This window comes from Enhydra lutris, unplaced genomic scaffold (genome assembly GCF_002288905.1).
Source record: "Enhydra lutris kenyoni isolate GAN:26980312 unplaced genomic scaffold, ASM228890v2 scaffoldscaffold2, whole genome shotgun sequence".
NCBI lineage: Eukaryota > Metazoa > Chordata > Mammalia > Carnivora > Mustelidae > Enhydra > Enhydra lutris.
Genome location: NW_019154086.1, coordinates 19,274,500 through 19,302,206, shown reverse-complemented (window position 1 = coordinate 19,302,206; position 27,707 = coordinate 19,274,500). Strand labels below are relative to the sequence as shown.

The 27,707-nt window shown below is 42.4% G+C and overlaps 1 protein-coding gene across 1 annotated transcript in view; it reads right to left on the bottom strand.

Moving 5' to 3' along the window:
- The window catches only part of LOC111147583 (TRAF2 and NCK interacting kinase), a 381,965-nt gene extending 354,465 nt beyond the window's left edge, over nucleotides 1-27,500 (bottom strand). Inside the window, exon 1 of the mRNA XM_022503698.1 lies at nucleotides 26,994-27,500. Coding sequence (XP_022359406.1) covers nucleotides 26,994-27,050 — 57 coding nt within the window. The 5' untranslated portion in view covers nucleotides 27,051-27,500. The remainder of the gene's footprint in view (nucleotides 1-26,993) is intronic.
- Nucleotides 27,501-27,707: the final 207 nt, after the last annotated feature.

The window sequence follows — 27,707 nt, the reverse complement described above, 5'->3', positions numbered from 1 at the left end:
GAGGGGCCGATGATGACTCTCAAGGATTTTGTCTCCAGCAACTAGAAGAACCCAGTGGTCCTCTATTGGGCCATGCCTTTATCTCTCCTGGACCATTGCTTCCTGCCCACTAACAGCCCAAAGGTCTTCCTTGCTCTAAGAAGAGAAAAGAAAGCGTATCAGCTTTCTGCTGTCCTAATCTTTCCAAATGCTTGACACTAAATTTCCTTACAAAATTTCTCTGGAACCACTGCCTTTACCTCCTCACCCCTACAACAGACACCTCCCCCTCCCTTTCAAAGAACAATCCTGCAGGGCCATGAGGACATTCCAACCATCCAGACCAGCCTCTGGAATTCTCTACTGTAGTGTACCCTTCTTGCTACACTGTAGCATTTGGCACAGCCTAAATACCTCCTTCCTCAAATTCTGGCTTTGGTGGGAAGATCCGGTTTCCTGACTTACTGTAACGACTGTGATCATTCCTTCCACCGTCTCCTTTCTCCTTCACTCTCCCCTTCATTTCTGCTCTCCAGTATCACATCCTCTAAATTCCTCCGTGTCCCTCTGAAGCTCGCAGTCATTCTGACTGTTCCCTACATGGGGTCCCTAGCCACAGGCTCAGCGTCTGCAACATTGTTGATTGCACAAGTGAGCGAATCAATCCGTCCATCAATCACCACGTCTCTATTTAGTTCTCACCTGTTTCCCAGGCTCCTGCTCTGTTATTGCAGCCATGAGCTGCACATTCCTGCTAAGTTCTCTGAGGCTAAAGGAAACACTCTGTCTTAACGACGCCTCCTCAAAGTGAGCGGCTTCACTCTGAATACCGTATTTATTTTATATTTAAGGATGCAACGATCCCTGTATGAAAAACTTTTATTTCCTCAAGACTGAGATTTCTGCACGAGTCTCCCTTGTGCCCTCTTCAATTCTTTTTACAATGCTACCCACTTAATTTTCTAAAACATTAGTTTGATCATGCCATTCATTTAATCAATAATATTTATTATCTCTACATTGCCTTCAGCAGTTGAGAGACAGAGGGAGACAATCAAGAGAGACAGAGAGAGAGAAGGAAAGAAAAAAAGGAAGGAAGGAGAGAGAGCAAGAGAATATTAGCTAGGCTTGATTCTGTGCTTGTTTTGTTTTTTCTTTTCTCTTAAGTAAATTTTCTTCTTTTTTGCCCTCCACCCCCCCCACCCCCCGCCTTGCACACCAGTTTTATTCCAAGCTGTTCCTCAGGACTGCTTTTTAGATGTATTTTCTCCTCCTAAATTCTGACATATTCTATCTAGCCCCTTGACTAGCCAAAGTATAATACAAGCCCTTCACTATATATTAGATTTTTAAAAGTCTCATCTGTATCAACCTCTCCAATCTTAGTCCCTTCAAATGTCCGCCAAAAACCCTTTCCTCCCTTCAGAATGGTCTCTGCATCCCTCCGACAAGCCTTACACACCGCTGCTCTCACAGTTCCCTGCCTGGTTGTTTTCTCCAGCTTCTCTTGGTACCCTGTACTACTCCTCAGTGTCCTGCTCAAATCCTATGCTGCCCAGGTGCTGTATACACACATCCCAGGCAAGAGCGGCTTACAGCATTCCTGCCTTAGAATTTACTGTGCTTGCCACTCCTGTGTCATTGATGACACCGGTTCTCAATGTGGGGCCCTGGGACCACCAGCATCAGCAGCACTTAGCTAAAATGCAAATGATTATGTGTGCCAGCCCTACTGAATTCGAGTCTCCAGAGGCAGAGGCCAGCCATCTCTGATTCAACAAACTCTCCAGGAAAGGCTAATGTGCACCGAAGTTTGAGAACCACTGACTTATAATAAAAAATATATATATATATAATAAAATACTGCCTTACAATGTTTTATCTTGCCCACCAAACAATATGCAGAATGCCAAGAGCAGCAGCTAACGTATAGCTGTCCCTCCAGAAACTTGAGTTTTGTGACACTGTTTTCAGTAGTGGCATTGCATTAAATATCAAGTGAATTTTGCCCCAAGCCCCTAATTTTGGGGGTGGAAATTACAAGAGACAACAAAAGTACTCTAATTTTCAATATGACCCAAGAAAATAAATTAAGATTATTTTAATCAGAAGTTTAAGCTTTTTAATACTAGGGAACATAAAGTTAAATGCTTTTATCTAGTACTCAATAATTTAATATTAAGTAAAAAAGAGAATCTTCTTTCTGTTTCCTATATCTCAGCTTTGGAAAAACAGTTTTGAAATTTTGAGGTTGTACCTTAATCACGAATACAGGAGAAGGTACCTAAATAAAAATCCCTGTGACAAGATTAGGCCTTATTTTAAACAATTTGTCTGTTATAGAAGACAAAAAGTCAAACCAAGTCAAGCTGAACATCCTGGTTTAATATTATGCTTTCAGGAAATTCTGTAATAATGAGCCACACTTAGGTCCAGCCTACTTGGTTCCACTCTTCAGACAATCATGTTTAAGAAAGAATTAATTAAAAGGCCCAAAATGAAAAATTTTGCATCCTGGATAAAACGGAAATCATTACTAGCACTAAAAATAATTATAGTATATATATTATATTTTATATATATTACATAGAGTATATAATAGTACATATATTATATATATACTATAATAAATATATATTACATATATATTTTTATATATACTATAATTATTTTTAGTGTTAGTATAATTATATATTATAAAATAATTATTATATATATAGTATATTATTCCCTATATTGATTAACTTTTTTCATGTTTAATGTGGAAAGGACACAGTGGTAGCTATACTAGGTCTTAGCATATTTTTGTATACTTAGCCTCTTTGTGGAGTTTTATTGACAAAATGTCCAGGGTTCCAAATCAGTACATTTTTTTTAATATAATTATTTTTAAAAAACAGAAAGACTGGAAAAGACTATGCCAAACTAATGAAAAGAGTTACCTCTGGTATCACATAATTTTTTTATTTCTTACTTTGTAATAACAATTTTTCTTTCAATGAGCGTATATTAACTTTCAAAATCTGGAGGAAAAAAGTTTTAAGAACATATTTTAGTTTTATGTAAGTAATAGTACAATAGCTCATTTCTTAATTTAGGAGAAGTGTGTGTGTATGTGTGTGTGTGTTTCACAACTCATTTAAAACAACAGCTCTATAAGGTAAAGTCATTATTCACATTTTGCAGATAAGAAAACCGAGTCACAGAGAAATTAAATACGTTGCACATAGGACTCTAACATGCGCGGAATGACATTAAAGTTCACTAAAGTCGCCTACTGGAAAGCTGCCATCCAGAATGAAACTTCCATCTTGCCTTTTGGCAAATCCCAAGACCCATTCATTACTTCCTTTTGAGAATGTAGAAACAGAAACAGAACTGCAAAAACAACAGACCTGTAACATTGGATCATTATCCCATTTCTCTCATTTGTATCATGTCTTGATGACTCAAAAGTAAACATACAATTTGAGAACGCACCTTCATGGTGTCCTCCAAAGGGGGAACTGCAGGAGGAGACCACCTCCTTAAGACCGAAACAAACAGCTAAAAAGAAAGAAAAGACTGAGAGGAGAACAGAAATGAGAAATTTTGCCCATACACACACACACACACACACACACACACACACACACACAGAAGCCTAAAATCTCATGGCAAAAGTGTAGGCAGTAAATAACAGAACGGATACTGTGGAAAATAATACCCATTCTGTGAAAGACAAACAGGAAACACTACCAGCAGCAATTTAAAGGACAGATGTAAAAATAAATACAGGAAAGGTGACATATAAGAACCATAGGGGACAGAGATCCAAATCAAGCACATAGATATTTCACAGGATGAAATTCAACAGGAAGGAATAGAATTTTTTAAAAAATAGTAAGGATATGGGGCGCCTGGGTGGCTCAGTGGGTTAAGCCTCTGCCTTCGGCTCAGGTCATAATCTCAGGGTCCTGGGATCCAGCCCCTCATCGGGCTCTCTGCTCAGCGGAAGCCTGCTTCCCCCCTCTCTCTCTGCCTGCCTCTCTGCCTACTTGTGATCTCTCTCTCTCTCTGTCAAATAAATAAATAAATAATCGTTGAAAAAGAGTAAGGTATTACAAATAAACATATGTGGACCGAAACCGCTCCCAGGAGCAAAAGCCCGCAGAGTTCTAAGCAAAATAGCTGAAGACAGATCCCACCTGCGCCCAAAAAAGTAATTCCTAATTTTTTTCAAAATCCATATAACTAACCAGGCAGAAAATCAGGCTAACTACAAAGTAATATCAAACTAGCACCAAACCTCTCTTTCACAATATTAAACACCACAAGCCAATGAACCATCCACAAACGTTGATGAGGAAAGAGTGATGATAAAGTAACTGTGTTCCCCAATTATTATTCACAAAAAAAAGGCAAACAAAAAATTTGAAGCTAGGCAAGAACACATAAAATATGACTAACACGTAATATTCATAAAAATGAAATATGTATTCCAGCTAATTGAAAGATGAATCAAAAATAGAGAACTCAAAAATAGAATAAGAGCAAAAAAATTTTTTTAAAATAGAAGAGCAAAAAAAATTAAAAAAAATAGAATAAGAGCAAAAAACAGCCAATTTAGTATAACTAATTTAATGCTAAACACAAAACGTATCCCTGAAAAATAATGTACTGTTTTTAATACCTTCAAATTTTAATTTAACTTTTAATCTTTTGTAAAAATAAGTATATAATATTAAGTTGAGATCAGATAACATAACACATATATCCAATCTATAATGTCAGATTGAATTAAACACTGGAAAGAGTGGGAGAAGCATGGGATCAAGGTAGGGAAATAAAATTTCACTCTGTTACACAACGGGGACATTAAAGGCTCCCATTTGACTATTAATTTGCATAACTTAAGAACTACAGGATTAAATACATATTTAGATTGCATTTTGGAAAAAATTCGATATAGAAAAAAAAAGACACTAGGAAGATGGGATTTTTATAAAGACAGACAAACATATCATAAATATAACTAATCACTAAAACCAAATGATTTAAACTCTCCCTCTGAAAGAAAACCCTCAGATTAGGTCCAAAAATAAAATCTTATTCATGGTACATACTTCTATCAAATCCTAAAACTAATACAATGTCAAATATATTTCATTAAAAAACAAACAAAAAAAAAACAAAATTATACCATGTATATGCTTTTTTATAGCAAAATAAATCTAAACAGTCTAGAAATTAAAAGAAAATCAAAACTATCAAGCAAGCATAAAGAAACACTCTTAAAAAAAATAATTTCTTCAGGAAAGCACTGAGTAATGTACAATTGTTGAATCACTATTTGGACAATGGAAACATATGCTAACTATTCTGGAATTCAAATAAAAAGTAATTTAAAATAAAAATAATAATTAATAATAATTTCTAAGAAAAACCATTACCTGGGACAGAGTGTTTTTGTATTTATAAAAATTATAATTTACTATGAAATTGTAACCCTTAAAACTTTTGTACAACAAATGATACAGTAAGACATAGATGATGCACACAAATGACAGAAACACAAATCATACCAGGAGACTGGGAAGCTATTTTTGTCTGATCATTCTTTCAGATGAAATTTAGAATCATTCTGTAAAATCCTAAAACAAATTCTTGCTTGATATTTTTATTAGAACCAAATGTTAATATATGAAGAATAAACACCCTTACATTACTAAGTTTCCCTATCCAGGAACACAGGATATCTTTGCATTCATTCAAGTCTTCAGTATATCCTTTGTTAAGATTTAAATTTTTCTTCATATAAGTCCTACAGAGATCTTGTTAAATTTATTCCTAGAAGTTTTATATTTTTTGATATTATTGTAAAGATATCATTTTTCAAATACATTTTCTAATTGCTTATTTTGGTTCACTAATAAGAATGCTATTGGTTTGGGTATACTTATTTTATATCCAGCCATATTGCTCTATTTTTTTCAACTGATTCTCCTAAGTTTAAGTTATTAGCTGGAAATAATGAAAACATCACTGTCATCTAATATTTGTAATTCTTGTTTCTTCAGTCTTGTCTTATTTCAACAGCTAAAAGTTCCATAAGAGTATGTATTATTGTTGGTCCTTATCTTAAGCCTGACATCTTTGTATGATACCTGATTTTAAAAAGGAATGTACCAGACAGTCCCTGACTTATGATGATTTGACTTACAATTTCTCTACTTTAAAGATGGTGTGAAAAATATGCATTCAGTAGAAACCATACTTAGAATTTGCATTTCAATCTCTTTCTGGGCTATCGATATGCAGTACAATACTCTCTCATGATGCTGGGCAGTCTCACTAAGCAGTAGCTCCCACTCAGCCACACAGCCATGAGGGTAAACAATCAATACACTTACAAACTTTCTGTATCTATACAACTAGTCTGTTTTTCATTTTCAGTGCAGCATTCAATCAGTTACATGAAATATTCAACACTTTATTATAAAATTGGACTTTGCGTTAGATGATTTTGTCCAACTATAGGCTGACACAAGTATTCTGAGCATGGGTAAGGTAGGCTAGCCTAAACTAGGATGTTCGGCAGTGTATTTTTGACTTATGATATTCCCAACTCACGATGGGTTTATTGGGTCATAACTCCATTGTAAGTCAAGAAAGATCTGTGTATCACTTAGATGTTTACAAGTGTTATCACTTAGATGTTTACAAGTGCCAATAAAAGAAGACACAATTACGGTGGCTTAAAAAATGAGGAAATTGTTAGCTAATGTAATATGAATTCTGGAGTCAGGACAGTTCTAAGGTTGATTAATCCAGCTATTCAACAATAATGTAGGGATCTAAATCGGCTTTTCTGTGGTTCTCCAGGCTTTCCCTTCATGATTGTCAGATGGCTGCAGCACAGCTAAGCATCATGATCTTACGCATACTAGCTAAGTCTAGAAAGTCTCATTTTTAAAAACTTTCTTGTAAAAGTGGGGGTACCCTTCCCACGAACCCCCCGATTCCTTCATCAGCCCAATTGTGTCACTGACTTGCCTAAATTCATCAACATCAACAAAAAGAATGGAATCTAATCCTTGATCCAGTCCACCTTCTCTGTGCTGGGGCCAAGGCGGTGGGGTGGGGGGGGGGGGGGGTCCACGTCCTCTGAGAATGTGAGAAGGGTAAATATCAACACAAATTCAGAGCACTGACATCAAGAAAGGAGATGGGAATGGCTCATAGGTAGTTAACCAACAGTACCACCACACAGAGAACCTCTGGTGTTTGGAAAGTAGGGATGACGTGAGCTGTTGGTTTTAGACACATTCTCTATCAAGTTTAGAAAGAATCCCCCTATTCTTAGTTTAGTAAGAGTAATTGGAATGGGGCACCGGCTGGCTCAGTCTGTAGAGCATACAACTCTTGACCTCAGGGTCATAAATTCAAGCCCCCCATTGGGTGTAGAGCTTACTTTAAAAAAAGGGGGGGGGGTGTGCCTGGGTGGCTCAGTTAGTTAAGCATCAACTCTTGATTTTGGCTCAGTTTGTGATCTCAGGGTTGTGAGATAGAGCCCCACGTTGGGCTCTGTGCTGGGCATGGAGCCTGCTTAAGATTCTCTCTCCCTCTCTGTCCATCCCACCTCTCCAGATAAATAAATAAAATTTTTTTTAAAATAGTTGATTTTTTGGCGGGGAGCAGGGAGGTTAAATCAAGAATGACAGCTAAATTTTACCAATGCCCTTTGCCATCTGTTGAAATGATCCCAGGGTTAACATCCTTTGGCCTACTAATGTGTTGCATTGTATTAACAGATTTCCCAAGACGGAAACAAAAGTGCTTAAAAGGCATTTTCTGCTTTCAGTTCCATACTGGTTTGCAATATTTAGGCTTCCTTATATAAAGCAGGACACATACACTCCTGCTTATTAATAAACAACACTTCATATATGATCCCATGTGAAAAAGACTGAAGAGGCAAAGACTAGAGTTAGGGGGTGGCAAGTGGAAGAGAAAGAGATAACAATCCAGGCACGGAATAATTCAGCTTGTTGTGGGGTAAGGACGGCAGGGCAGAAAAGATGTAAAGGCTACTTCTAAGAAACAACTCACACTTCATCCATGTCAGTATCTGGCACCAATGGCAGCTCCCAACACAGAACCAGTGAAAATTGCTTTAAGTTATTTCAGCCCCGTGAAACATCCCGCTCGCCATCTTGGTCTACTTCCCCCACCTCTCTCTCCCCTATATAGCTGGCTTCTACCAAACTCTGTTTTTATGTCTGCCTCTACCACTACTCTTGGAGCTCCCTGAAGGCACAGCCTATATACATTATAAGCCTACATACACCCAATCGTTTGCACGGCCCCGGATTGACAGTGGGCTCACCAGTTGTTTAAACAAAGTGATGTTGGTGTTGAACGTGTTGAAAATTTTATCACGCATTTGCAATACGACAAATGCTGTCCTAAGTACTTTACATAAAAGATGTTTAATTCCTGCAATATCCCCATGTCTTACTATTATCACCATGTTACAGGTGTCGAAAAAACCTAAAGAATTTACATAACTTGCCCCAAGTTGCAAAGCTTTTAAGACATAGTGCCAGAGCCCAAATGCAGAATCTGACCCCAAAGATAACCTCTAAGCCAGTTCACTTCCTGTAACTCCGAAAACAAATGAGATAAGCCACGAGCCCACAAGGAGCCTCAACTGTGTCATGGTCACCGCCCATATAGGTTACTCTCGGCGGAACTGCCAAAAATGTTCCGGCTGACTTCACTGCCAAAGTGGCACCCGGAGAATCCTGACCAGAGCCTGGAGGCCGTCATCATTCATTTCCACCCCCTGATTTTAGAAGGACTGAGAACAGGTGGAAGAGTTGAGCATTTCAGCACAAATCCCCATCAGAACAGGCATCGTGTCCACCGTTGTCATCCTGTCCCCGCCGACACTCTTCCAGAGCCCACGGCTCATTTCCCCCCGAGGCTTGCCAAGAATCGCACCACACCTCCAAAAGAATGAAATCAAGTGCAACTGTATCTGTGCCCGCTCCCCTCTTTTTTATTACCACCCTAAAGCCTTAAAACGCTTAGAATCTATTAATTCTATATTTACAGCAGGAATTTCTATTCATTATTACCTGGAAAGGAAGAGTCGATTTAATACACTTGATTCCAAAGATTCTATCCAACGAAGCCAGAGTCCATTACAGTCATATCAGCTAATTACTGGAAAGTGCAACCGTCTGCATTTGTTGAAGAAAAAAGTATCCAAGCTTAGCAGGTTATAACCAGTGAAGAACACGGAGACACGATGATCGCCTTTGTCACTGAATTGCATTCTTCAGAGATGATGAAAAATCTCCCCATTCACCTCGTTCTGTTCCCAGAATGCCAGTTAACGGCCATGGGCCTTATCCCCCTACAGCTATAAAAAATGAACCACAAGAGCCAGTGACCACTCACTGAAGCTCTCAACAGCTAGAAGCTAAAAAGAAAACAAAGAAATAGACAAGTGTCAGCACACGTGGAGGTAAGGGGCTCTTTCCTTGTGCCCCCAAGACTCCGTTCTAGGCTAATTCCTGTGACTGTTTCTGAAATGCACTGGGATTTACAGCTGCACCAGGTACTCAAGCCCCTAACCTCTGCGGAATGGCTGAGTCCTTCCTTCTGTCTCAGGCCAGCCCAGCACGTGCGGAACTCCCTCCCACAGCAGTCAAGGAGGCCAGAGCGAGTCTGCGGCCAAGGTCAGCCTCGGTCATTCCCAACTTCTATTACGTAACTGAAATCCATGTATCATCTGCGGCCACACCAACAGGAGATCCTTGAACTTCACCTGATGCCTCTGGATAAGGGACAGAGGACCTTTCTTTACAGACACCTCACAAAAGTAAACTTGGAAGGTTCCAGATGACTTCATTCAATAGATAGGAGTACCTACAATTGTGCCATAAATGACAGGTGCTGAGGTAATCCCGGGGCTTGATAACCAGCCCTTTGGCTAGTTAGCCATCCGCACCATGACATAACATAATATCCTTGACCCTGCCTTCCCACTAGTCACTGGGGAAGCTGCCCCACAGGCAGTATCTTTTAGAGTCCCCGGAACAAAAGTGGGAAAATACCGATGAATGTGCACCGTGACTTGATAACAATAAAAATTCACCTGTGTCTCAATTCACTGAGCCTGGCTTTATAAAGAGGTTTACAGTCTGCTCTGTTAATGAACCACTTTAACATCTGAGGGGAGATGGAAAAGCAATAACTACAGGCCATTTTGCCATCTCAGAGCCCCTTTCTGCTCCTTGCCATTAAAGTTTGTAGGACCCTGGAAGATTTCTAATCATGCCAACCTGAAGTCCCACAGTTGCCTGGGATGTGGATTTTTCAATTTCTCGGGAGTCACTGTGCTTTGATGTCTCAATATCACAGTCCCTCCTCTCCAAGGCTGGAAACACACTAAATTGATAGCCAGTCCCCAATCCATGCACTGCATGGTGGGGCCGCAGGATACAAACAGAGTAACTCCAGAAATGCACCCTACTCTGAACTACGTGTTCAGAGGTGTTCTATAGAACACAGATGTAAACCAGACACTGTTCTTGTCCTTAGAAGTTTATAATTTAGGGGCGCCTGGGTGGCTCAGTGGGTTAAAGCCTCTGCCTTCGGCTCAGGTCATGATCCCAGGCTCCTGGGATTGAATCCCTCATCAGGCTCCCTGCTCAGTGGGGAGCCCGCTTCTCCTTGTCCCTCTGCCCCTCCCTCCACATGTGCTCTCTCTCTCAAATAAATAAATGAAATCTTACAAAAGAATAGCACATACCACAAAATCTGACTGTGTTAATAAGACCAGCCTTTTTAAAAATAAGTAGCCCAGCACTTCAGACATGGCAAGAGGTCACAGAGGATATTAGCTATTAATATTGGCATTATTATTAATAATAAGTAAACTATATTCCAGAACAGTGTCAGGTGTTCCCATGTGTCAGTGTGACCCAAAACTCAGCACCGTGACCCCATCATGTTCCGGGAACTGTAAAGCCGAGGAGCAGATCTCTGCCCTAACCGAGGGCAGCCTGTGCCACCTGCCGTCCAGCCCCTCCCTCAGGACCTGGCAGACAAGCAGACCCCACAAGCAAAACATGGATTCAGTCTCCACTGTTTGGGGAACATTATACCCCGTCCCCCAGCTGCTCAGAGGGAAGGCCTCCCAACTTCATTGGGGCACACAGGACAAAACTGCTCCTTCCAGTCTTCCCGGGCATAATTTGACAGGTCTGTAGTTCGTCTCTGTCTCCGTTTTTATACGACCCAAGCCCATGTGAGCCTGGGGGGTGACCTCAGTGGTAACTGGCTCTGAGTCCCCACCCCATTCTGCTACTTCCACTAAGTTCCCAAGCCCCATTCCCTCTCCTCCTGACATTTCCCAAAGGGCGCTCTTGTGGCCACAGTGGCTCTTGCAACATCCAGCAACTTGTTCCTCCATGAGGAATGACCCTTTCAGTCCTCAGCTGTCACCCCCAGAGCTCAGCTCTTCTGCTGCCACCACGCTGGAGAATTCCTGTTATCAGGTAAGTGATCATAGCTCCCTGTAGCGTCTTGCCTTCCTCCAATCTCTCTGCAGACACCCAATGTCATTGAACCCGATGAGAAGTAGCAGAAAACGTGTCTAATTCCTCTGAGCAAAACTCTGAGAGGTGAATAGGTCTCACTACAGAGTTGGTGGGGCAAAGGTGGGGTCTGGGGCTCCCCAAGCAGGAGGAGCAACAGTACACACTTTTGCAGCTTGCACCCGGATTGTATCTCGTATTCGCCAAGGCGAGGTATCCAGGGCCCTAGCAGTGCCCCCAGCTCTCAGAAGGTGTTCCAGAGATGAACAGGAGGCCTCAGTCAGCTAGGAGGGCATCAGCGACTGCGGTGTATTATAGTTTCTTAAAATGCAGAACACATACGTCCAAACTGAGAGTGGGTCACAGAGCTGCAAATCTGTGGGCCCCAGGCTGGATTACTGAACTAGAATTTGCAAACTGAATTCCCTCTAGGTGTACAGTCTTCTGAACTAAGCCAGAGCAGTGAACTTCAGCCTTGCAGTGCCCTTACCCTATAAGAAATACGTTCTGTGCTGTAACTTAATACACATGTATATACAATAAATGCACAGTAATAGTTTTCTACTCTAGTCTAATTAATTTTTTTTTAAAAGCCAATTGCAACCCATTAAACTCACTCCACAACTTGTTAAGCTTTGAAAGGCTCTGGAGAGGGAGGAGGGTGGAGATTGCTGATATTGTAAAAAAAAAAAAAAGTAGGGAATGGTGAGGCCATCAAAGGCGTTGCTAAATTAAGGAGTTTAGTCTTACACTGTAAGTCATGAGAAGTCATACATTTCATTAATAAATAGAGGCAGATCAACAAAACACAGGACCTGCCCTGTGGAAATTATAGTTTCCTCTGGGGAGAGTGGTAGGGGAAGAGACAAAGAAATTATCTGTGAACCATTGGGATTGGAGAAGACTTCAAGGCAGGGGGAACAGCATACGGAATAGCAGAAGGGTGAGCAGACACATGGGAGAGAATGGAAAGCGGTTCAGTAAGGAATGCCTTCAGACTGGAATAGCTATTCTAGTCCTTTCTCTGGGAGGGGAGAGAAGTTACCAGCCACCTTTTCTTAAAGGAAATTCCTATGATTACATTTATAAAATAGGAAACATCCATAGAGTACGAGATGACATGAAGGTAAGTACAAGGCAGAAGACTGGACCAGACTTCCCGTCCCTCAAGGTCTTGAAGAGATGGTCTTCGTAGGGATACCAGAGCAGCCTGACAGGCAAGCCTGGCCTCATGGTGTATGGAGCTGGCAAAGCTGTGAAGCAGTGTCTCAGGCACGAGGTATTTTAACAGGTTTCTCGAGGTGTAATTTACATACCATAAAATTCACGTGTGTCACCACCATCCAATTGGAGAACATATCCCGTCACCTCAAAAAGATCCCACATGCCTACATGCCTTCACTCTTCTGTCTTCATCCAGCCAACTACTAATCCACTCTCTGTCTCTACAGATTTGCCTTTTTGGACATTTCGTATAAATAGAATCATACACTATGTGATCTTTTGCGCTGGTTTCTTTCACTGAGCATACCATCCTCATCGCAGCACACATCAGCACTTGGGTCTTTCCCACTGCAAGAGAGTACCCCATTGTACTCCACCATATTTTGTTTACCTCTTCATCGGTAGGTAGACACTCGAGTTGTCTCCACTTTGGGCTATGATGAACATTCAGATTGCAAGTTTTTGCCTGGACATATGTTTGCCTGTCTCCTGGAGAGACATTCAGAAGTGAAATTGCTGAGTCATAGAGTAAACTTCTACTTAATTTTTTCAGAAACAGCCAAACTGTTTTCCAAAGTGGCTTAACCATTTTATAATCCCACCGGCAAAGTATGAGAGTTCCAGGGTATCCGCATTCTCAAGGATATTTTAAAATCAGATTTACGTTTACCATGGCATGAAGCATAGCATGAATACGGTTTTAACTAGCCGTTCTGGGAACTGTGAGATTCCCATGGCCTCATAATGTATTCACATTCCAAATTTCACTTAAAATTAGAAAAGAAATGATCAGAGATGGCCATTTGAACCATGCTTGAAATCACTTAATAAACGGTCACAGAAAATTTGACTGAACTATTTGTCGAATGGGGAGTTATCAGGGAACCAAGCATGACAAACGAGAATGGGCTTTTGCACACTAAACAGAGTCTCTGCAGAGACAAAATCCTAATTGTGAATCCTGCAAACAAGCAGCAACTTACAGAAGGCAGGAACCCAGAAAGAAGGTCATGGAGCTATTGTTTTAAATCTGATGCAACTTGCTGTGGATCAGGTGATAAGCAAGGAAGCAGAGACCCTGCTTCCAGAAAAGAAAAGAAACAGACCTGGCCTCAAGGGGACTAAGAATACTCACAGTAATGCCCCTGCTGCTTTGTAAACCCCAAGTACCTTTTAGGAACACGCTCCCAAATTAAAGGAGGGGGTGGGCACCCAGAGAACAAGCAAGGACTTTGGTTCAGACACCAGAGGGATACCAAGCTCTCAAACCTCTGCCATTTACATTTTCCAATCGAGAAAACAACCCCCTGTGTCTGGGGCTGGGATCTCTGCGCCTCTCACATTTTACTTTAAGTGTTGCAGATATTTCACTGAATGTGTACCATCTCCCTCTCTTCACAGAGAGGCTTCCTCCTTGGGAGGGACCCTCTTTGTTCCTACGGATGTAGAGACCTAAGCTAATTAAGGGCAAGCACTCTTTCTGGGGCCACCAGTTAAGTGGAGATCTAGGTACCCAGCTGGTTGGGTTCCAAGAGATTTCCCCTGCTAATTTTCAGTCACTCAAGGAAAACAAAGGAGTAACTAAGATTGAGTTACCCTGATCTTAAAGAAACAGTGTTCCTCCTTCCTCCTCTCCCCAGCTCCCCTGCCCCACCCTGTCAAAATGTGTAAACTTCTGTATTTCTCACTTTTACATCTGTTCTTCTCCCAAAATAAAAGCTGTTTATATTCAAGAAATTATGACTACAATACCAATGGGAGTTACATCTTTAAAATACTCACCGAGAGAACATACGTATTGTTCTGACCCAAGTGTGTGCGGTGTTCTTTCCCAGAGTAGCATCTGGGTATTAGGCTTCAAGGGGAGCTCCATAGGGCTTTTGTTTATTCACATGAGAAGAGAACCCAGTTCTCTCTGACTGGTGCTAGAGCTACCAGTTTAAAGTAAAGAAAAGAGAGGGGTGCCTTTTTAGGAACAGCAAGCACTTGGCTTTGACCTAACAATGATACCCTTTCACCCATGCAGATAGATGGCTGAAAAGAAGCCATGTCAAATCCATAGTTTCCCGGGTGTAAGATACCACCACTGGGGGAAACTTTGTTTCCCAAACTTGGTCCCAGGAAGAATTTCTTGAATGACACAGAGAGTCACTGGCAAGTAACCCCAACTAGAGAGTCGCTAACATTCCTGATTAAAATGCTTGCACAGTTTGATGATACCTCAATGATATTAAGACCTCTTCTGAAACAGATAGATCTGCTCCCCCCACACACCAGCTGCAGTATTACAAAAAACGGAATCATCTTTAACTACGTATTCCTTATATCCAGGCTAATGATGATTATCTCATAACTTTTCCCTTTAAAATAGGCCTTCTAAAGGTGGCGGTGGGAGGGGTCTTTGAATTCAATTTCTTAAAAGCATCTTCCCAGCAGTAAGTATGACATAAAATTTTGATACATATTCATTATCAAGTTGTATACAAAGTTACCTTAACAACCCCAAATTTAAAAAAAAAAAAGAAAGAAAGAAAGAAAACCCCACCCAATATAAGCAGTGTGTTTATCTAAGAATTACAGATTAAAATAACAGCACAGGATATCTTGGTAGCTAGGTAAGAGATGTTTACGGATTGTTGTTACAAGGAAAGTCATATCCTTTAACCTGCTGCCTAGATTACAAAAGTCCATTTCATTTTTCCTTTCACAAAATAAATAACTCCAAGCTTTCAGGCTTCAAACAAAAGTAGAGCTGAAGGAGCTGTGAATACAGATTCCTTTTTTTGCCTCTATGCAAATACCAGCACCTCCTGGGGCTTCAAACTGAATCCCTACCAGTCCATAGGGAAAACAGGAAATTAGCACCAAAAAGATGCATCTTCTCGGTGGTGGAGGTGGGGTTTCTGTTCCCTGAATTAAACTTGCTAATAAAAAAAAAAAAAAAGGCAATGCAAAAAAGAGTCCAGGATTATCACTTGTAAGTGTCTCAACTTTTGCAGTTCTTGCTTACAAACAATTCAAATGCATATATTAGCGTGAAGTTTCAAATTCCATATTCCTGAAAGTATGTGTCTTCCACAATTTGAAGCCATACGCCTTTATGAAAAAGTTCCAGTTACCTTATATAAATAAATCACTATTTTCTACTCGGCAACATTTTCAGGCATACTCAAATTTCTGTGGATATGCTGTGTTTTTCCAAAACAACCTGTATTTAGTAAGTCATTCTTACAATTATTTCTTTAACATATGCTTCTCCCCATTCATTAGGCACCAAGATCCATGAGGACGGTGTTCACATGTGTCTTCTTCACCACATCCTCAGCGTCACAATGCTAGGCACACAGTAGATGTTCCGTTAATATTTGTTGAATGAATGAATGAACCAGCGTGAAAGAAATGAGAAAAAAGAAAGCTGAATTTTAAAAATGCAGGCCAGTGATTCCAAACTTACGAAGGACATCAAAATTACCTGGAGGGCTTCCTCACGCACAGGTCCCATTCCCAGTTTCTGATTCAGTAAGTCACAGAAGCAGGACCTAAGAGATGAGCGTGAAGCTACTGCTCCAGGGACCCCACTTTGAGAACCACTGTCGAGGCAGTTAACCCGTCAACCAGCTCTTAGAAAAATCACAATGCACAGGATAACATTTACTAAAAATCTACCAAGGGCAGACTCCTCCACTTCCTACTGAGAAAGCCACACAGGTCCTCGCTCCAAACTCTATCGAATTTGTCAACACAGGACATACGTGCACAGGGAGGATACACAGACACGTGTCCAAAACAGCAAGAAGTCATTAGTACAGTCGAGCTAAAAATGTTTCATTTCTCCAGTGCATTTCTTTATGATGTATCCTACTGTGCAGTTTAATCTATTTTTCTCAGATGGAAATTACTAAACCGCGATGCATGGTAGTTCTTCCTTGCACAACCCCACTTCATTTCACTTACTAATGGGAGTTTCAGCTGAGGCCAGGACATGAAATGCAGCGAGGAGGCCCATTTTAAAGCTTATTGATGTTGTATATATTTTAGTGTCTGTAAGGACCAGAGCAATGAACAACACTCAGTCCTTAATTATTAGAAAGTAAGCAGAGGCATTACTAAGGTATAGATTTAATCTAAACCTGTCACCAGGTTTAACAAGAGGATACACAAATCCAGTCTAACAGAATCCCAAGCTCGAACTCTGATCATTGCATAGGTTTTCAAAGAATGGCTAGCATTAACTTTCAAATGCATACGTTTCTCATGACCCTGTTCTGAATTTAAGTGCATTTATGACCAAATTATAATCAGAAAGGGTATTTAATTAGATAATGTTTGCAAGTATGTTGAAGATATTAAGTGCTCTATAAATGCTAAGTATTATTATTATTTAAATACACTTTGCAATTACTGCTTACAACCTATTCCACCCACCACACTGCTATAATTTAATTACAGGCAGTTAAAAAAAATTAAAAAACAAAACAAAACAGAAAAAAAAGTATAGAAGTAGAAATGATAAAACAATGTCCATGTGAAGTCCTGGATTTCCATCCTAGGCATAAATAATTTATGAGCATTTTAAATGAAGGGTTAAGGTATAAAATCTAGTAAAGAAGGCAGCTGGCCTCCACAAAGGGGACACCCCCAAAGGTGTGTCAATTTTAATAATTTCTCACCTATAAACGGAAAAGAGACTGTGGTCCAAAATGCAAGGCCCTTTACCCTTCTGGCTGCCAGCTGCGTCTTCCATTTTCTCCACTGTAATCTTAAAATATCTATAACCACCTCAAAGAAGGTACAACTCGAGATTTTGACTTTGATAATTATCTGACAGATAAAGGCTCCAGCATGGCCCCCTGCTATAACATATCTTCTGGCTCATCTTGCTGGTCTCTGCATCAGTGGTCTGCAGTTCTTAAAAAATGGAAACCTCTGAGCCCGATTCCACATGTCTTCCAGACACACCTGCCGCGTGATTTTCCAAAGAAAATGACAGATTGAAGGAAAACATGCCTTGTACCCAGTGTACAAGGAAACCACTGCTAATCCCCAAACGGTTCACATTTTATGTTTTCACATTTTCAAGGCAAGAAGAAGCACAATTAACATATTCTAAACTGACCTTGGTTATTTAAAAAACAAAATCACAATCTAATAACACTCGAGCACCATAAGCTCATCAAAGAGAGGTTGTGCCCAAAAGAGAGGCTTCTGGGAAATCTGAGAACTTTAGGGAGATAATACATCAGATAATTCTGATATCCTGACAAGGTCTATGGGGCAAATAATGGCCATGTGAGTCACTATTGGCAGTGGCTTTGGGGCAGGTCAGTTGTAAGTGCAGTCATTTCGTAGCTCTATGACTTTTGGTAAATTAATTGATTTTTCTAAGCCTCATATGTTCACCTATAAATGATAGACACCTACCTCAAAGGAAATTTAGAGGAAATCTGACAGTATCAAGAGACTTTGAGGTCATTTACACACTTTCTTTTTTTTCTTTTTTAAGATTTTATTTATTTGTCAGAGAGAGAGAGCACAAGCAGGAGGAGGGGTCGGCAGAGGGGGGAGCGCCAGGCAGAGGGGGGACTGGCAGGCAGAGGGAGAAGCAGGCTCCCGGATGAGCAAGGGGCCAGATGCAGGACTTAATCCCAGGACCCTGGAATCGTGACCTGAGCCAAAGGCAGAGGCTTAACCAACTGAGCCACCCAGGCGTCCCTCATTTACATCTCATCATAAACTGCACTTCTAAGAAATTATTCTAAGGACACAGAGATCTATACAAAGATGATGTATGTTTATTGACACACTATCTACAAGAAATAACCAAAAGTTCATCAACAGGAATTGGTTAAATATAATAAGATTCATCCCCACAATAAAATGCTAAGCAGTCATTAAAAACATATGATTAGAAATTTGAACCCTGACTGAATACTTGAAGAAATATTAAATTACATACTAATTTCGAAGCATGGTAATAGAATTGTGGTGATGTATTTTTAAGAGTGTTTATCTTTTAGAGATGCATACTGGGATATTTACAAATGAAAGGATATGATGCTTGAAAATAATATGGGGGAGGAAGTAGACGGAGATGTAGATAAAACAAGACTGGGTATGAACAGATCATTGTTAAGTTGGGGCTCATTCTACTCTTCGGTCTATTTTACGTGTCAGTTTTATTCAGATTAAATTCACACTTCACAAAATTCACCCTTTTGAAGTGAACAAGTGATTTTTAGTATGTTCACAGAGCTGAGCAACCATGACCACTGCCTAATCTTAAAACATTAGCAGTCCCTTTCCACCTCCCCTCAACTCTAGAAACCACTAAACCCCTTTTCTTCTCTATAGACTTGCCTATTTGGGGCATTTCCAATCAATGGAGTCCTCTAACATGTGGCCTTCTGCGTGTGGCTTCTCTCACCCAGCATAATGTTCCTCCATATTATACCACATATTAGCACTTCCTTTCACTAATGAATGATACTCCACTGTACGGATACACTACATTTATTCACTCAACAGTTGGTGGCCATTTGGGTTGTTTCCTCTTTTTGGCTAGGATGAATGATAATGCTACAAACAATTGTGTACAAGTATTTGTTCGGATATATGTTTTCCGTTCTCTTGGGTATATACCTAGGAGTGGAATTGCTGGGTCACATGGTGACTCTATCATTTAACATTCTCAAGAACTGCCTACCCATTTTTACAGAGGGGCTGTACCACTTGACATTCCCACCAGGAATGTATGAGCATTCCAATATTCCTTCGACTTTCACATAAGTTTAACATTCCCCATGGCGAAGAATTTTTTAAATTATGTTACAGAAAAACATTAACAGCATGCAAAAAGGGTGACTATCAAGTTTAAAAAACAGGTTGCAGGGGCACGTGGCTGACTCAGTCAGTAGAGTATGGGACTTTTGATCTTATGGTCATGAGTTTGAGCCCGACACTGGGTGTAGAGTTGACTTTATAGATAAATGAATAAACAAACAAACAAAAGCAGCAAAAACTGAAAACAAGTTTTTGAAAACACAGGTTGCCGATAATTTCAACAATGTGATCTTAATTTTTAATGCTATCTGGTTAGCGGGGCACCTGGGTGGTGCAGTCTGCTGGGTGTCCAACCCTTGGTCTCGGCTTAGGTTGTCATCTAAGGGTTCTGAGATCGAGCCCCACCTCAGCTCCACACTGAGCAAAGAGTCTGCTTGAGGCTCTCTCTCCTTCTCCCTCGCTCCCCACCCCCTACCCCGCTCGCTCGCTCTATCTCTCAAATAAATAAACAAATCTTTAAGGGGAAAAAGGGGTACCTAGTTAGCTACACATAGAAAAAAAAAAAAACCTACTAAGCCATACACCAAAAAGAGTTCTGCAGCCCCAAAGGCCATCCTGGTGGCAAGTCCTAAGAAAATCAAATCTATGCACTGCCTTCGTGCAATTCACTGTGTAGTAGTGAACATAACCAGGATAGCAAGTTCTTTTTTTTTTTTTTTAAGATTTTTATTTATTTATTTGAGAGAGAATGGGAGCTCGAGTGGGGTGAGGCACAGAGGGAGAAGCAGACTCCTCTTGAGCAGGGAGCCTGATGCGGGGCTCAATCCCGGGACTCTACAATCAAGACCTGAGCCGAAGGCACATGCTTAACCGACCGAGCCACCCAGGCGCCCCCCAGGATAGAAAGTTCTATGTGTGATGTCAGTTTTGAAAGGGTGTACAAATGGGATGGATACTACTACCTGAGAGAAATCAGGGACAATTTTGTGGGAAAGGTGGCATCTGAATGCTTAGTGTTAAGCTAGTAGGTACAGAAAAGGGCGCCCACTAAAGAGCATCCATGGGGAAAAGGAAGTTGTTCTCTGTGGCAGGAGTAAAGGATTGGTAGTCAGAACCGCAGCGCATGGCGGGAAGTCCAGCGGAATTATAGCTGGCCTGACTGTTGTGATGAAGAGCTCAGGCGTGGGTCTGTAGACGGTGAGGAGTCAGGGAAGGCCGTGAATAAGAAATCCCGAGACTGAAAATGCGCCGCCTGAAGAGCAATGTGGCTGCAGGGACTGGTACAGAAAAGCTAGTCGGGAGAAGGCTGGTGGCAGACGCTTCGGGAAGCAAGTCTTGTCACGGCTGCTGCCCAGGGGACCATCCCTGCAGTGTTTGTAGAGAGGAATGGAGCAAAAGGCCTCAGGCAAGAGACAGTAAGGAAGGTCATGAAAGATTGGGGTGAAATCAAATGTGTTTCGAGAATTTCCAGGCACCCCTAGAGACAACTGGAGAACAGCCTGGGTGTGTAAAAAGCAGAGAGCGAATCATCTTTCTCTAGAGGGAAATAAGCTTCCAACCAGAATGAAAGAAATTACAAGCGGAATTCATCCAACATTTTCTATTTAAGTCCTCCCTCTCTCTCCTCTAGGAACCTTATATTTATATGAGCAGAATAACATTTCATTCAAAAAATATCACCCAGATTTTCTTGGAATTCTCTGCACACTGCTAGTTCAGGCCCTGTTCTAAGGCAGCTACTTCCCCCACAGATATGGAAGAACCAATTTGACACAAAAGCATTTTTCAAACCCTAAGTTATCCCAAATTCCCTCAGAATCATAGACTCAGAGACCGGAGGGGTACTCAGCTGGGCGTGGCAGCCATGATCCAATCACAGTAGCTCAAAGCCAGGTGGACATTCAAACCGTACCCCCGAAGGAAGGAATGGGATGGGACGAGAAGGGTGTGGAAGACGAATACCAGGGCAGAGACACAGAGACACAGCAAGAAGACTCAAAATGATGAGATTTCAAGAGCCTTACAGGTAAGGTGGCAGGCGGTGTGCTATTTTCGTGAAGGAAAAAGGCTGGGTATTCTTTAGTGAAGAAAATATTCTATGACCTCCTAAGCAGACAGTTACTCAAACAGCAAATAATGACTTATATTCGCTTTTGTACTAAGATTACTCCAGTTAGTAATGGACACTGAAAATGATTATGCACATTTCTCTGATGTTCTGATAACTACCACTACACACTATTTCATTATGAGGCAATGTCATGGCAAAGAAAACACCTGTTTTATATCTCGAAAAAACAACAAATGTACCTAATTAAAAAAAGACTCTGATATTATTTTAAGATACTGTCATCTTATAGTTCTTGCAACTTCACTAAATTCTTATTTAAGACCAAATTTAATTAAGTGCTCTGGGATAAGGAATTAATGTTTTAAGATTTCTTAACCCCCTGAGACCTCTGACCTGAAGGCTTTAAATACAAGACAAATATTCTATCATTTCAGGTGCCCACTCTCCTCCCCAAAACACAAACTTTGAAAAGGCACAGGCATAATAAATGTTGTTTTACTTAAATTATGGTAATCCATAAAGAGGGGGGAAAGTTTAAAAAGAAAGAGAGAGAGAGAAGAAAAAAAGAAGAAAGTTTTAATGAATAATGCTGATACCTGACACCGGTTTAGAAATACACTAGGGGCACCTGGCTGGCTCAGTCCTTAGAGCATGCGACTCTTGATCTCAGGATTGTGAGTTTCAGCTCCATGTAGAGATTACTTAAAAATAAAATCTTTTAAAAAAAAGTAATGAATGCTGACCCTGGGGCAAAGGTCAACCCAGGCCCGCAAAGAAACATCCAAGGTCATCCTGACACATAAGAAAAAAGGTGCTATTAGAAAGATGCCAGACCTTCTGTTATCTTTTTCTCAGGATCATTTTCAATTAAGTGCCAGTGGAATCACTGGCATCAAATGATAGAATCAAGATTCCCATAAAATTCAACTTAATCGTGGAACAGTATATTTGTGTAGTGCTGTACGGTTTTCACAGCATTGCCGTAAACACTTTGATTGTTGAAGCCAGCATATGAGGAAGCAAGCGGTTGAGATCATTCCCATTTTTAAATGAATTATGGTTACAGGACTTACCCGGAGTCACGAAACTACTATGACATGGACACAGAGCCCAGTGCTCAGTCCACGCCATTCACTTACTCACTAATTTGTGCATTTATCTGTTTATGCAACTAACTGCAATTACAGACTCCAAGACGAGCAAGACCTAACCTCCAGCCTCATGAGGCCAGAGTTCATTAAGTAGGCAGAAAATAATCCCCACGCCATTTATAACACCAGGACAGAAAGTGTGGCAGGAAAGATGTGCGCAAGTCTTCCAGATGAAGTCAGTTCTTAAATCTAGGTCTTAAGGGACAAAGAAATAGCTGGGCCTAGAAGGCAGTGAGGGGCAGGGGAAAGACGAGCAGAGGTCATCTAATTCTGTTCACACAGAAAAGTGAGTGCGAGTCCTGGCAGAAACTGAGAGCGTGAAGTCAGCAGCAGCCAATCTTGGCCTTGAATGCCTGCCTCCGTGGGCCAAACTAAGGACAGCCAAGGTGCTCAGACTCAGATATATGCCAATCCCCAAAAAGCTTTCTGGGCTGATCTCACCTCATATGTAATAAAGCATACCGGTGGCAAATTTCATTTCTTTTAATACTGTGATGTCTTGAAGGGAGAATGACTCAGGCCTTGAGTTTGAATGAGTAGATTGTTTTCCGTAGCCTATGTATGTATACACACATTTCATACACCCACACGGGTAGTTTGTAACCATAACACTATATATGAGTATCCACATAGATTATGCAAAACATACATAGGACTCTATAAACCTCACATGCAGAGACATCTGAATAATGTCATGTCCAGACTGACCCCATGGGACCAATTCAGCTGGAGATGGGTAACTGAGAGAGAGTACTATGCAGGACAACCATCTGTCCTAGATGATTCAGACCGTCATTTGCCAGCAGGGGAAGAACTGGGGTGGGGAGGCTGGAACAAGATGAATTCCAAAGGTAACTTACTGCTCCACAGTTTTATGTGTTAGGAGCTTACCTGCATGAAGCAGTTTTTCTAGTCTCGATAAATACAATTCCATGACTCTGGTGAAATAATTCCTCTCTGCCATTTTTTTGTGCTCAGGCAGAAAATGTATTATTGATTTCTGATTCAGCCACAGACAGTGTGACTTAGAGAAAAGAGCCCTGAGTGAGAAGTCAGGAAACCAAGATTTTTCTCCCCAAACCACCCTTTTTACCTCTCTCACCCCCACCCCAGGGAAGACAGAGCTGTGTGACCTTGGACAACAACTACACCTCTCTGGCTTCAGCTTAGTATTAAATGAAAGGAGTGGCTAAGGGTTCTCCAATTCTCTTCCAGCTCTGAGTCTATGAAGTCATCCCCTTCCTCCAACACTTAGTTTATCTCCAGAGCTCTAAAAATTGGGACTAATAAAAATGGATTCAGATCATCTCTTTTCTAACCAAAGAGGATGCTGTTTTATCTTACTTTCTAAAACCATCCAAATCTTGCATAATTTAAATGATCAGTGCTGTCACTGGTTGCTCTGGCTTAAATTATGCATTGTTGCTATTTGGGGAAAATTTAGACTGGGTCCAGTCTGGGATCACTGGCTGAGAACAATAAGCCCCCAAAGTGAGAAGGATAAAGGCCTCTCCAGACAGGATCTGCTTTTAATGCACTGAGCTCAGGGTTTACAAAAAGAGCATTGATTGTGTACATTAAAGAACCATAGAAACAGCAAGGGACTGGTTAAGGCTGCAGCAAATTCTCCTGGATGCCACTGACCTTGGCTGCATTTCAGGGGTCAGGCTTTCCCTGCGAGGTTCTCAGCAGGCAGGCTTTTCTGAGGGGTTAGGAACAAATGAGACCTCTCATCTAGATAAACCCACCTCTCCTAATTTGGGAAGACAGACATTATCTGCCCTCTGGTTTGTGGAGATCACCTAGATGGCCTGTGGACTGCACACCTCACCCCCTACAAGATTGGCCATACCCCTCAGCATCCAGGAGGCATTTGTCACTACATCTGCATTTAAGTCTTCCAGCCAGCAGTTCCCATCTCTAGAGCCGGCCTTGGCCCTCCCTCTTTACACACCTCCTGCAGGCAGAAATACAGAGGCAAAGCACTAAGCCCAGGCCACAGAGAGCGATTTCAGTGAAGCCTGCAAAGATATCTTTTCAAAATACAGATCTCTGGAGCACAGGCCTCTTGTGTGTGAATCACACTCCAGGCAGGCTGGTGAGCACTCGTGGTTGCTCACGAGCCTGCAGGCTCTGTGCTCCATATCTCAGAAAACCTTCCCCAGGAAAAAGCCCACAAGGGACACCTCTGACCAAGCCCAACTTAAAAATCGCATGGGAGAGCTTTCCATTAGAGGAGCAATGACGAGATTCTAGCTCAGGAAAACCACAAGCCTTGCGCATTGTTCAGACTCCTTCCCCCTACCCCCCCCACCCCACCCCCTACTGGGCTTTGCCACTCTCCTCTACCCTGTAGTCTGGGCCATCCATCCACCTGATTAACCCGCTGGCAGCAACTCCCAGCGTAGAAAGTAGGGCAGATGAACACACAGTCTGTAAAGCAGGAAACCACAGTCTTAGCCAAAGCACCCACCCTGTTACCAACCCCCACGCCCAGCTGCCCAGGGGGCAGTGGGTTCTGAATATGGCATTTCTGCGCCAGGGAAATAGACAGCTTACTGTAATACTACATGAATGAGCTTTTGCTGCCCAATGATCAAAAAACCATTTCAAATGGCATCTATGTTCCTTCTCAACCCCTGGACTGCCTTGCAGAAACCTCACCTCTTGGATAAAAAAAGAGGAGGGGAAGTTAAAAAGGAGCTGTGTAGGGAGAGAGGATTGATGAGACTAAAGAAAAAGTACCACTTTGACTGTAAAGGTAGCTCTTTAAAATAACCGTGGAGAATGAGGCAGTGTCAGGAGAAGTAATGAAGATTCAGGTCTATAATCCCAAGATTTAGCAACGGTCTAACAATGTATGCCTCGGGAGGGCGTGTGAACTTCCCAGCTTCACCCATCCTGGGTGTCTGTATGGAGAGACACCATCAATTCCGTCTCAACCGCCCCCCATGCTTCAAGTATATATGTGGTTGTTTTTTTAAATTTTATTCTTGGCTCAAGGAGAGGAAGAAGCCATCCTTAAATTGGTATCCAATTCTTCTCAGCGCCCCCCCCAACGCTGCTGCTGCCGCCATCCCCACCCCTCACCCCCTTTTCGGCAGGCAGCATCTAATTAAAATGGCAAGAAAGCTCTGCCCCCTTCCCCGAAAGAGTGTGCTGGGAGTCGAGGGTGGGGGTGGGGAGTCGTCGAGGCTACACTGGAATTCCTGGGATTCTGATCTCAAAACAACAGCAAAATGGATTCTATAGCAGTGATGTCTTAGTCAATACAATGAAAAGGCGTCTGAGGCAATTCACGTGAAGGTAAACGCAAACCCGCGGGGCTGGAGGGAAGTAGATGCTCTCTACAAAGGACTGGCCACAGACACAGAGCGAACATGAACGCGCGCGCACACACACACACACACACACACACACTCACGGGAGTTCCGGTCTGACTGGGGAAAATCTGAGAACACATCCTTTCACCTGCTTAAGTTCAGCCATAAAACTGAAATGTCAGAGGCACCAAGTCAGAAAGCACAGGCAGGGCTAAGTTAAACCATAAATAAAGGTGAGTGGCAGACTGGCACAGAAGAGAGCGCTGAGAGGGAGTCGGGGCGCGGAAGGCGGAAAGGGGGTAGAGGAGGCAGATGCCATCTACAAGACCAGCATTGCAATAGCTGTCCCCTTGGAGCGGCAGCTTCGGCTTCGTGGGGACAGTCGGGCTCACAATGTCATCCTGCAGGTAGCTGGAAAAAGTGAGTGGCCAGTGCCTTTATTCACGCTGCCGTTATTCTTTTTGCAAAAAGGGACAGTGGGGTCTCGCGCCTTGGCACGAGGTGACCGTCCGGGGCGTGTGTGCATACCGCGCGCGCGCGCGCGCGCGCACACACACACACACACACACACACACACCACGAGCGTTGCATTTCATTTTTACGGCTATTACACCGGTCTAGGACGAGACTGGCATTAACTCCACTGGTTCTCGGGGGAGCCTTGGCCACAACCGAAGGAGGACACGTACCGCACAGCCCCTGCGTGGAGGCTTAGCCAAGAGCACCTCAGCAGACCCCGAATCATAACGAGAAGCCAGGTTCCCTCCACGTCGCATTTGCCTCTGCCCACCGATGCCGGCCCCAGTTTACGCCCCGAGCCCATCAACCCCGACCCAAACCACTGGAAAGAAATCAGAAAACATGTTCTGCTCACCCTCAGAGCCGAGAGATCGATTTCATCCAGGCTGCGAGCCGGAGAGTCGCTCGCCATGTCTACTTCTTCGCGGGAGAAATGGTCCAAAACCACCCTGAAGCTTCTCCCTTGGAAATTCCACCTTGGTCTATTTCACTCGCGTCCTCATGCGGGTGTAGAGCCAGAGGCCCGGGGCCCAGCCTCCCCCGCCCACCCCGGCCCCACAGCACCCGATCCCTATCCTCCGCTCTTCTTCGGTCCGCCGGGTCCGGGAGCCCAACCTGCGCGGATCTCCAAGCCCGGAGCCGCGGTGCGTGTGGGCTGCGCGCCCTGCTCTGCTAAGGGCGCTGGGGCTGCGTGGGTGTATTTAAATGGGACATGCTTCTTTGCTTGTGCGTGGATGGCGGCTGCATTGGCTGTTATAATGAGACACATCAACTCCTCCACTCTGCTGGGAGGGGGGTAGGGATGGGGGTGGAGAACCACACAGAACTGTCTATCACCGCTTCCTGGGAGGAGTAAAGAAGGTTGGGGGGAGGCGGAGGAGGCGTGGTCTCCAACCCGGGAGAGGCCGCGCTTCCTGACCCGGTCCCTCTGCACCAGCTTGGGTGGGGGAGGGGCACGCACCCTTTCCGCCCAGGCTTTTGCAGGCTAATCTGGTTGGATGTGAAAAGCTGTTCCTGAGCCCTGGCGCGCTTATCGTAGGGGCAAAGGGGCTTTATTTTTGTGTGTCCA